The sequence below is a fragment of the Triplophysa rosa genome, linkage group LG4 (assembly GCF_024868665.1).
Source record: "Triplophysa rosa linkage group LG4, Trosa_1v2, whole genome shotgun sequence".
In the NCBI taxonomy this organism is placed as follows: Eukaryota; Metazoa; Chordata; class Actinopteri; order Cypriniformes; family Nemacheilidae; genus Triplophysa; species Triplophysa rosa.
In genome coordinates this window covers 30,972,424-30,985,033 of record NC_079893.1, presented here as the reverse complement: position 1 = coordinate 30,985,033, position 12,610 = coordinate 30,972,424, and the positions used below count along the sequence as shown (strand labels likewise).

The 12,610-nt window shown below is 40.5% G+C and overlaps 1 protein-coding gene across 1 annotated transcript; it reads left to right on the top strand.

Moving 5' to 3' along the window:
* Positions 1–7,916: 7,916 nt before the first annotated feature.
* Positions 7,917–10,892, top strand: LOC130553070 (B-cell receptor CD22-like). The gene is made up of 8 exons (XM_057331811.1): positions 7,917–7,924; positions 8,002–8,201; positions 8,282–8,524; positions 8,602–8,865; positions 9,888–9,975; positions 10,102–10,141; positions 10,339–10,505; positions 10,635–10,892. Exons 1-8 carry the CDS (start codon positions 7,917–7,919, stop codon positions 10,693–10,695), a joined length of 1,071 nt encoding a protein of 356 aa, XP_057187794.1. The 3' UTR covers positions 10,696–10,892.
* Positions 10,893–12,610: the final 1,718 nt, after the last annotated feature.

The window sequence follows — 12,610 nt, the reverse complement described above, 5'->3', positions numbered from 1 at the left end:
GTGTTATTGATATATGTTGGATAATTTGGCATTTGACATAAATTATATATAATATGAGGGCAGTAAAAAGTCAAAGGTCAATTGTAGCCTATGGGACCATTTTGAGAACAGCCTTGTAAGGTATGTGATCCTACCAATTTCATTTATTGGATGGGTAGTTGTAGCCAAAACATCTGCGGTTCTTAAGGATACTAAAAACTCGAAATAAAAAAATATAAAGAAACACAAATTTTTAAATGACTCCTAGAATGATGTGAAGTCTAACGCTGCAACCAAGATTCGAACCGTCGACGACAGCACTCTAGTTAAGAACACTAACCACTCCCCCACACACCCAAACAAACACCACCCCCCACGCCCACAGTCGGCATCTGTTAAACCCAGTGAGGTTGAAACCTCAGATATGAGGAGGTAGAAATGTACAAGTCATCTGTGGAGGCAAATGTGAAAACATAAAATAAAGTGTATGTATAAGTAAGATATAAGACACATGACACATTTAAAGTGACTGACAGAGGAAGAGGAAGTTTGGTGAAAATCTTTAGAGATGAAGAGAGGAAGTGGTCTACCCTCCGTGTCTACCCTCCTCCAATGACTTAATTTGTACTATGTACAATAATAAAGTATTTCAAAGTTAAACTTATTAATATGTTTTAACATTACCCTACCAGGAGAAAGAAAAATGGTTTGCATGTCTAAGATGGTTTGCAGGTCTCATCTGGTTCAGGCTCATTTACAGTAGACCATTTGAGCGCCATTGACACATTGTGTTAACCACAACTGTTCAAAAGCTGAAAACCACAGTGATGTTTCAAACTCCATCATTTCTACCGAAGTCTGCTAAAAGCATGTGAGGGTAAGAGCAGCTTTCTTTTTCATCATTATCCTGTATGTTCTGTTTCCAAAGCTTTAAAAGGTTTATACTGCATGTCTTTTTATCATATCGGAACTGATCAGTATGTGGTAACAAGCTTTAAATGACTTTAAATAATGTCTAATGACTTTTCTCTGGAAACACTAAACAAACAGGAGATTTAGTTAAAATGTGCTAATTTTAACTAAATGTTTCTTTGGTCTTTGTGAACATGTTTTCGAACATAGTGAAAATGTTTTTATTATTAAATATGAAATTTAAAGGTCTCCTCAGATGAGCACTTTCAACAAGTTGGTATGATTTATTAGGGTCCTCATGAAATGTCTGGAACATATTTTGCTTAAAAACACTCAATGGCTGTGTAAACAAAACCCTTCTTGCCTCGTCAAAAACAGCTATGCTCACAGCAACCCGTTTTGGTGCATGTCTCTTTAAATGATAATGAGTTACAGCGAACCCCACCCCCCTTCTGTCCGGCGTGTCAACACAACACACGTGTAGTACTGCCATGGCAATGGTTTAGCTAAATGATATTTCCTGAATTCCTCTGCGGTTAGCTACGTCTTAAACATCTCAAATCATTCATCCGGAGACAAAAAAATCAGTCACAGCAAACAGCTAATGTGCTTAAGTTGTGCGTGTATGCTTACCTAAAATCCACGGAATCCACAGCAGATCTCAGTGTAATTACATGGATTTTAGCGCTTGTCATTGACAAGTTATAACGTTACACACACAACGTGAGAGCTAGTTTGCTGTGACAGATCTTTCAGCCTAAGCACGAATGATTTGAGACGTTTAAAACGAAACTAACCGCAGTGTTCGCCCCTGTTCATTAGCAAAACAATAATGACAGCTTGCCACAGCTGAACATATTAACGCACATAATGTATTAACATTCATACAGCTAAACTCCACGTGTCCATCTGCACTTATATACAGTGAGTTTAACACTGGCTTTGAATGTTCTATTAGCCCGTGACTGACTTAGCTCCCTTCGCTATCATATGCTAACGTTATCCTCCTATTTATACGGTACATTTACGTCAATTCAGACTGTTGATAAATATTACTTACATCGGCAGTTTTGTCTCGTTCAGTCGGTCTCGATCCCTCTTGAGGAACAACTTTGAAGCTAATCCTGCTTGTACTGTCCCAGGTTGAAAAAGCACTCCGGTTTGAAGTTATTCGCGCAAACAAGCAGGTTTTTACTTAAGGTTTCTGATGGATTTCCACTAAAAATAAAATAAATCCACTCCAGTCTCTTCCGAGGTTTGGACTCTGTGCAGCGACTACATTGCATGTTGTCCACGAACTTTAGCCATGGCGTCACGTACACCGCTGTCGCTTGTGAAAACAACAATGGCGGAGCGCAGTGGGTGGAACTGTGTAGATTAAGGGGCGGTAACATTATAATAAATCCGCTTTGGACGTCACAATCGGAGCGAAATCTGAACGGCTGGATTTCTCACATGCTTGCAGGGAAAGGCTCATCAAAACAAACTTACTGGGTTCTTATTTTTCACGTTTTCTGGGTTGCTAGATGCACCGGGACCCGATTATAGGACTTAAACACAGAAAAAGTGGGGTTTTCATCTGATGTCTCCTTTAAAGACTAAATCATCACTTTCTCGTGCAGTGTGAATATAGTGTGAGCTATACTGTGACACTTTATACAACCAACAAAACCACTGATTAAAGTCTTGAGCTCATCATGTGTTGAATGTAGGTGTGGCTGTGGTGATGTCAATCATAATAGCTCCTCCCCCTCTGATCTTTTTCTTCATGTTTCACGGTGAGTCTCTGATGTTACACATTCATTACTATAAACAACACTTTAGTTCTGTTTTCAGTCAAACATTGAATTTACTGTAGTGTTGTACTTTCCATTTGCAGGAGCTGTTGTTCATGTATTCATTGTGATTTGTGTGTTTCAGGAGTTTATAGTGCTGATGATGATTGGCGTGTGACTTACAGCTCTTCACACATCTGTGCACTGAAGGACTCAACAGTGACTATAAACTGCACTTACACATACCCTACTGGACATAAGATCAAGAAAGTGTTCTGGACCAATGCTGTTCCCAGTAAAGATTCTCCAGATCTGTTGATTTAAAGGTCTCCTCAGAGAGCACTTTTCAACAAGTTCGGTATGATTTATTAGGATCTTCATGAAATGCCTGGAACATATCTTTGCTTAAAAACACTCAATGGCTGTGTAAACAAAACCCTTTCTGCCTCGTCAAAAACAGTATGCTCACAGCAACCCTTTTGGTGCATGTCTCTTTAACTGATAATGAGTTACAGCGACACCCCACCCCCCTTCTGTCCGGCGTGTCAACACAACACACTTAGTACTGCCATGGCAATAGTTTAGCTAAATGATATTTTCCTGAACTCCTCTGCGGTTAGCTTTCAGAGGACTCGTTAGTATTTAAGTCTCAAATCATTCGGGAGACAAAAAAACAGTCACAGCAAACAGCTAATGCGCTTACTTTGTGCGTGTATGCTTACCTAAAATCCACGGAATCACTGCACATCTCAGCGGAATTACATGGATTTTTAGCGCTTGTCATTGACAAGTTATAAGTTACACACACATGTGAGAGCTAGTTTGCTGTGACAGATTTTTCAGCCTAAGCACGAATGATTTGAGACGTTTAAAACGAACCTAACCGCAGTGTTCGCCCTGTTCAGAATCAGAATCAGAATCAGAATCAGAAGAGCTTTATTGCCAAGTGTGCTTGCACACACAAGGAATTTTCTTTGGTGTTGGAAGCTTCTAGTACAGACATTTAACACAATGACAATACAATATAATACGATTTACAGTCTAAAAGATTCTAAATTGTGCATATATAAAATAAAGACTATTTTACAGAAAATGGGGGATAATAACATATAAGAGACATTGTACCGGGTAGTATATAGTAGAATAAACATATTAACAGATTGTATGTACACTTGTGCAAATGGATAATTTAGTAAGTAGAGGTAGTGTTATATACATGTATACATAAGATGTAGATATAATAAGGCACAGTAGTGCACACTATAGGAGTAGTGGAAGTGGAATATTGCTCTTAAGGAGCAGTTATCTGTTTAGGAGGGAGATTGCCTGGGGGAAGAAGCTGCTTCTGTGTCTGGAAGTCCTGGTGTTTGGTGCTCTAAAGCGCCGGCCAGAGGGCAGCAGATCAAAGAGTTTGTGTGCTGGGTGTGTGGAGTCAATGATGATTTTTCTTGCCCTGTTTTTCACTCTGGAATCGTACAGGTCCTGAAGTGTGGGCAGAGGAGCACCAATAATTTTCTCAGCACTACGAACTGTCCGTTGTAGTCTTCGTAGGTCTGATTTGGTGGCCGAGCCATACCAAACAGTAATTGAAGTGCACAGAACAGATTCGATGACCACTGAGTAGAACTGGGTCAGTAGCTCCTGTGGTAGGTTGAACTTCCTCAATTGACGGAGGAAGTATAACCTCTGCTGGGCCTTCTTTACAATGGAGTCTATGTGGGACTCCCACTTCAGGTCCTGAGAGATGGTGGAGCCCAGGAACCTGAATGACTCCACAGTATCCACAGTGCTGTCCAGGATGGTGAGGGGAGGAAGTGATGGAGGGTTCCTTCTGAAATCCACTATCATCTCCACTGTCTTGAATGCATTCAGCTCTAGGTTGTTTTGACTACACCAGGCAGCCAGCTGAGCAACCTCCTTTCTGTAGGCAGATTCATCACCGTCTTGAATAAGGCCAATGACTGTGGTGTCATCTGCAAACTTCAGGAGTTTGACAGAAGGGTCTGTAGAGGTGCATTCGTTTGTGTAGAGTGAATATAGCAGTGGAGAAAGAACACATCCTTGAGGAGCTCCGGTGCTGATGGTACATGTGCTGGATTTAAATTTTCCCAACCTCACTAGCTGCTGCCTGTTCGACAGGAAGTTAATAATCCACTGACAGGTAGAGGTTGGCACAGAGAGCTGGGTAAGCTTGGGCAGGAGGAGGTCTGGATTATGGTGTTGAAGGCCGAGCTGAAGTCTACAAACAGGATCCTGACGTAAGTCCCTGGTCTGTCTAGGTGTTGTAGGATTAATGCAGTCCCATGTTTACTGCATCGTCCACAGACCTGTTTGCTCGGTAAGCAAACTGGAGGGGATCAAGAAGTGGTCTGGTGATGTCCTTCAGGTGGGCCAGTACAAGTCTCTCAAATGACTTCATGACCACAGATGTTAAAGCAACAGGCCTGTAGTCATTAAGTCCAGATATTTTGGGTTTCTTCTGTACAGGGATGATGGTGGAGCGTTTGAAGCATGAAGGGACTTCACACTGCTCCAAAGATCTGTTAAAAATATTGTGAAGATGGGCGACAGCTGCTCCGCACAGACTTTCAGGCAGGAGGGTGAGACATTGTCTGGGCCTGGTGCTTTTCTGATCTTTTGTTTGCGGAAAAGCTGGCAAACATCCTCTTCGCAGATCTTAAGTGCAGGTTGATGTCAAGAGGAGGTGTTAATGGTATAGCAGAGATAGGGTCAGGGGGGTGTGAAGGGTGAGACTCTGCATTTCAAAACGACAATAGAAGTCGTTCAGGTCGTCAGCCAGTCGTTGATTACCCAAGACTGAGGGGATGATGGCTTGTAGTTGGTAATGTCTTTCAGGCCTTTCCACACTGATGCAGGGTCGTTGCTGAAAACTGGTTCTTCAGCTTTTCAGAGTAGCTTCTCTTAGCTGCTCTTATCTCCTTTAGTCAGTGTGTTTTTGGCCTGATTATACAAGACTTTTCCCCACTTCTGTAAGCATCTTCTTTGGCCTGACGAAGCTGTCTCAGTTTCATTGTAAACCATGGTTTGTCATTGTTGTATGTTAAAGAGTCCTGGTGGGAATACACATGTCCTCACAGAAGCTGATGTAGGATGTCACTGTGTCAGTTAACTCATCCAGATCAGTGGCTGCAGCTTCAAAGACACTCCAATCCGTGCAGTCGAAACAGGCTTGTAAGGCCCGCTCTGTTTCGCTGCTCCATCTCTTTGCTGTTCTTGCTACAGGCTTGGCAGATTTAAGCTTCTGTCTGTAGGTCGGAAGAAGATGAACCAGGCAATGATCAGAGAGACCCAGAGCTGCTCTGGGAACAGAGTGGTATGCATCCCGTATTGTGGTGTAACAGTGATCCAGAATGTTGCTGTCTCTGGTGGGGCATGTGATATGCTGCCTGTATTTTGGCAGCTCACGGGAGAGGTTTGCTCTGTTTTTTTTTTTTTTTTTTTTTTTTTTTTTTCATTATTGTTTTGTGTTCATTAGCAAAACAATAATGACAGCTTGCCACAGCTGAACATATTAACGCACATAATGTATTAACATTCATACAGCTAAACTCCACGTGTCCATCTGCACTTATATACAGTGAGTTTAACACTGGCTTTGAATGTTCTATTAGCCCGTGACTGACTTAGCTCCCTTCGCTATCATATGCTAACGTTATCCTCCTATTTATACGGTACATTTACGTCAATTCAGACTGTTGATAAATATTACTTACATCGGCAGTTTTGTCTCGTTCAGTCGGTCTCGATCCCTCTTGAGGAACAACTTTGAAGCTAATCCTGCTTGTACTGTCCCAGGTTGAAAAAGCACTCCGGTTTGAAGTTATTCGCGCAAACAAGCAGGTTTTTACTTAAGGTTTCTGATGGATTTCCACTAAAAATAAAATAAATCCACTCCTGTCTCTTCCGAGGTTTGGACTCTGTGCAGCGACTACATTGCATGTTGTCCACGAACTTTAGCCATGGCGTCACGTACACCGCTGTCGCTTGTGAAAACAACAATGGCGGAGCGCAGTGGGTGGAACTGTGTAGATTAAGGGGCGGTAACATTATAATAAATCCGCTTTGGACGTCACAATCGGAGCGAAATCTGAACGGCTGGATTTCTCACATGCTTGCAGGGAAAGGCTCATCAAAACAAACTTACTGGGTTCTTATTTTTCACGTTTTCTGGGTTGCTAGATGCACCGGGACCCGATTATAGGACTTAAACACAGAAAAAGTGGGGTTTTCATCTGATGTCTCCTTTAAAGACTAAATCATCACTTTCTCGTGCAGTGTGAATATAGTGTGAGCTATACTGTGACACTTTATACAACCAACAAAACCACTGATTAAAGTCTTGAGCTCATCATGTGTTGAATGTAGGTGTGGCTGTGGTGATGTCAATCATAATAGCTCCTCCCCCTCTGATCTTTTTCTTCATGTTTCACGGTGAGTCTCTGATGTTACACATTCATTACTATAAACAACACTTTAGTTCTGTTTTCAGTCAAACATTGAATTTACTGTAGTGTTGTACTTTCCATTTGCAGGAGCTGTTGTTCATGTATTCATTGTGATTTGTGTGTTTCAGGAGTTTATAGTGCTGATGATGATTGGCGTGTGACTTACAGCTCTTCACACATCTGTGCACTGAAGGACTCAACAGTGACTATAAACTGCACTTACACATACCCTACTGGACATAAGATCAATACAGTGTTCTGGACCAAGATCGACAGTTCTGATCCTCCAGATCTGTCTAAGGACTCTGAATACAAACAGAGGATTCAGTATCTGGGAGATAAACAGCACGACTGCAGCGTCAGACTGACTGTGTGAGACACACAGATTCACACAGTACTATTTCAGATTCATCACTAATAAACCTGATGGGAAATGGACGGTGCTCCTGGAGTGACTCTTGCTGTCACAGGTGAGAGTGAATGAGTGTGTGATGATAATAATGTGATGTGTTGAATGACATGAGGAGGATCAGTGTTGTGTTGTGTTCAGATCTTCAGGTGGAGTCTGAAGGTGAGACAGTGATGGAGGGACATTCAGTGACTCTGACATGTGAAAGCACATGCAGTCTGACTGACACATCAACATTCATCTGGTTTAGAAACACACACACATTAAATGAGAGAAAGAAGAAACTCATCCTGCCGTCAGTTAGAAGAGAGAATGCAGGTGACTATAGCTGTGCTGTACAGGGACACAAACTCACATCACCTCCTCGACGTCTCCATGTCCCTGTAAGTTCACTCTCAATTCTTTCATTATTCACTTAAGCCGACTCATCACTGATCTACTGAATATAATCTCTCAATAGATCCTCCAATAAACCTGTGATCNCTAAGGACTCTGAATACAAACAGAGGATTCAGTATCTGGGAGATAAACAGCACGACTGCAGCGTCAGACTGACTGGTGTGAGACACACAGATTCACACGAGTACTATTTCAGATTCATCACTAATAAACCTGATGGGAAATGGACCGGTGCTCCTGGAGTGACTCTTGCTGTCACAGGTGAGAGTGAATGAGTGTGTGATGATAATAATGTGATGTGTTGAATGACATGAGGAGGATCAGTGTTGTGTTGTGTTCAGATCTTCAGGTGGAGTCTGAAGGTGAGACAGTGATGGAGGGACATTCAGTGACTCTGACATGTGAAAGCACATGCAGTCTGACTGACACATCAACATTCATCTGGTTTAGAAACACACACACATTAAATGAGAGAAAGAAGAAACTCATCCTGCCGTCAGTTAGAAGAGAGAATGCAGGTGACTATAGCTGTGCTGTACAGGGACACAAACTCACATCACCTCCTCGACGTCTCCATGTCTTCTGTAAGTTCACTCTCAATTCTTTCATTATTCACTTAAGCCGACTCATCACTGATCTACTGAATATAATCTCTCAATAGATCCTCCAAATAAACCTGTGATCTCCATCAGTTCTTCTGGTGTAATAGTGGAGGGTGATTCAGTGAATCTGACCTGCAGCAGTGAATCAAATCCACCTGTTCACATCTACAGCTGGTTTAAAGAGAATCAAACATCATCTGTTGGATCTGGACAGACGTTCAGCATCACTAACATTAACTCCAGTCTCAGTGGAGGGTTTTACTGTGTGGCTCAGAATGAAGTTGGATCTCAGAGATCAGATGCTGTTTCACTCACTGTTAAAGGTGAGAATCACTCTTTATATTCAGTGAAATAGAGACAAACTGAAGTGTTAGACAGAATTATTCTTTGTTTTGGAAAGAATGTTTTTGCATTTGTAAGTCAGCTGTAATATGTTCGTCCTGTTAGGACCTTTTCCTTTTATCTTTGTAAAGAACTGACGCAATTACCACTAGAGGTCTTACATTACTGTGATTATACCACATCAGGGGAGTATTTGAAGGTGGATAAATCAATGTAATGCACAGACACAACTGAGAGGCTTTTTGCTCATAATGCAGTAACAGGACTACGATACAGTTTTAAGGAGACAGGTTTGATATCAGAGATTTTTGCGGTTGATTTATAAAGATTCCGAGTTTTATATAATGCCTTTTAAAACGGGCCTCGACGTGTTCTGAGATGTGAGTTGCGCGTGATCACCGGGCTGTCAGCACGACTGAGAACAGCATGATGATCTCAGCAAATACGCCTAAAATTGGTCGCTGACTCTAATGTCACTTTAGTGGTAATACATAGGATATTATTCTTTCGGTTAGATTTCATAATGGGCAATCGTTGGTCTGATTCATCTATTTGTTCTCAGACAAAGGTCAGAGTTTATACACAGCCTAGCTAGATGCATTTATTACTTTAGACCGCCCTGTGGGCTTTTGACTCAATTGTTTTTCCCTATTGTACAAAACTCTTATGCTGTACAATAAAATATTGTGTTTTGTATCATATTATCATTTGTTACAAAATGTAATGAAGATAATCGATGGCATGTTTTTCTAATTCAATCCATGTAAACAAAAACATGTAGAAAAAGACAGCGACCCATACTTGAATTTGAGTGATTATTCTGCTTTATTCAGAGTTTTCATCGACTCTACAGAATGGCTGCCTCATCTCTCTTGACCCATCATGTCATTGAATCAATTAAAACTGTTAGTGTCAGCTCCATGCTCATTTATTTAAGCCAGACGGACTAAAGATGTGAAATGAACAACACTATTACCACACTAAAGATCTTTTCTTGTTGTAGGAGGAAATGTCAGAGTTGTGTATGTGGTTGCTGGGGTCGCGGCTGGATGTGGAGGTTTAATCTTCATTCTCATCGTTGTGTTTGTCTGGTGAGTTTATTCTGCCCGTAAGACACAGAAAACTACGGCTTCATAACCAATGACTTATATCTCAGACCCTGTAAAATAACTATATCAAACTGAATTCAAATCAATGTTTATAATTCTGTATTACAGGAAGCGCAAACGCAGACCTGATGACATCAGACACACGCAGGTAAAAATGAAACACTAAACTGACCGCAGATCAGTAGAGATATAAGAATGCTTTTGAAACTCGTATTGTATGATTGTGAGTTTAACTGTGCTGTAGTGCCGATCTACTGCATATCTGAACTGCGTATCTTCTGCAATAGATGTGTTTGTCTTATATTATTATTACAGGCTGTAGTTCTTTATTTTCTCTCATTGTAGGATGACATTTATTCCACCGTAACAGCGAGAGTCTCAGAGACTGAATCCAGAGATACTGAAGAGATCCAGTACGCTACCGTCCATCATCTTAAAGACATGAAGACATCAGAAGAGACAGAAGACGTCTATGAGAATTCTGCAGTTCAACAGCATGATGCGGCTGAGAGGTGAAAAATATTCACACATTTATAAAATAATAAAACATTTAGAATTAAGCCATTTCTTATAAAGCGCAAATATATCCTTCAGCTTTAATGTTCTGTTTATCTCATATGTTTCATGTATGTATTTCACAGATCTGATGTTCAAATGATGGAGGATCAGTCTGTGATTTATAGTATGGTTAAATGCAAATGATTTGGAGTTTTGGACCTGGGAAAAACCTTGTTGGTCTTTTGTTGATCAATTTTCTTTACAAAAGTTTATAGTAAAAATGAAACTTAAAATCACTACCATAATCCTGAATGTGCTCTATAATGTAATGGTGCTTTGCATGTGCCTTTATCAATTCTGCAATCTGTCTTTTTTGAAATGCAGTAAAAAAATAAAACGAAATAGACTGCAAATTTACAAGTGTTTACCGTGTTTCAAAATGATGTGAAAAATCATTTTACAGTGAGAATAGCACAAGCTTGTAACGGTGGTACGCCCTAAATGTAAATGGACATAGTAGAATTGAAATAATAGTTCAGGCGCTAGACAGGTTTGGGCCTGTCGATATATTCAATTCAACAGTTTCCCCCAGATAACCAAAGTTACCAGCAGTTACAGCAACAAGTATAAAATCTTCAAGTGTTATATCAATTGTATGAATAAAAAAACTTATTTTAGTTTTTATTTGAAGGCTTTATGGCTTAAGGCCTACTATTTTAGGTGTTTCAACAATATCTCTTAGGGTAACCAACAATAAACCATCAAACAAAGTTCAAAAGATAAACACTTTTAGACACAAAAGATGCACTGCACAATGGCTTGTAATTAGAAATAAACAATTTACAGTCAAAACAAAATAATCAAATAATCAGTTCCGTAATCTGCCCATATAGAGTCCGCAGCCGTAAATCTCAGCATTTTCAATAACGCACCCGTCCACAATCGGAGGAAGGAGGAACATTAAAAAACAATGATAAGAGGAGAAAAAGCAAAACAGAAGTTAGCTCCACTTTGGTTGGACTGTCCAACATGCAACTAAACTTTAAAAGTCACCATGCAATCAAACAGGAAAATTCGAAGTGTTTTACACCGTGTTGCAGTGATTATTATAAATGATTTATCCATGCACACCATTATTTTTTTATTAATTTGCACTTGTAATCTTTAATCAAAAACGTTAAGCTCCTCTCAGCAACAACACTTCACCACATGACGTCAGCAACAAAAAAGAGGTAGGACTATGCTGACTGTCCAATGGCCAGGCATTTTTAGCCCTCCCCTCCGGGCCCATCTTACAACAAACCAATCACAAAGGGAAGGGCAAAATAAAGCATTTTTTCTAATGTCAGAAGCCGTTTCACTCGGATATACGTCACGATACCGAAAAGAAGTCAATCGCAACATCCGTTTTGTGGTGACATTAAAGCTTGTACAAGGTGGGGTGTATGTCAGTCAGTGTAAGTGTTTGAACTTGGAATTGAATGAGGTAATCCCCACAGCTGTTTGCTCTTGAAATCGCACTTGCAGAAGCTCAGCGCCAAGCAGTAAAACCAGCCTTGAGCGTAAATGTAGTGGCTAAACAAACAAAGAATAAGATCCTGGATGTGATGTCATGCTTCTCATGCCATACCTCCAATATAAATACATTCTATAATCATCTCCCCGAAATTGAGATACGTGTTGTAGATGCATTACATGTCTTGTTTGTCCGTCACCTGCAAGGGCTCAGTGACAGAAGTCTGTGAGGATTGATCCAAAGCAAAGAGATTTCAGTGTGGAGAGAACTCTGATCTTTTCAAACCTCGATCATGAGGAGGCAGACACACGTGGGTCAGTTGTGGAGGCAAATGAGATCAACTTTTAAAAGACTCATTTCCTATTTCTCATGGGTGTGAGTGACACAAGCACACGTTGTGGTCAAGTTCAAGGCCTTCTCTCTCTCTCTCTCTCTCTCTCTCTCTTCACACATAAAAGTACAAATACAAATAAGTGATAGAGAGATAAACACAGACATATTTAAAGTCACTGACAGAAGAGGAAGTTCTGTTAAAAGCGTTGAAGATAAAGAGAGGAAGCAGCAACACTGTGTCTAAACTTGAGTCTGTATGTGAACTTAAAC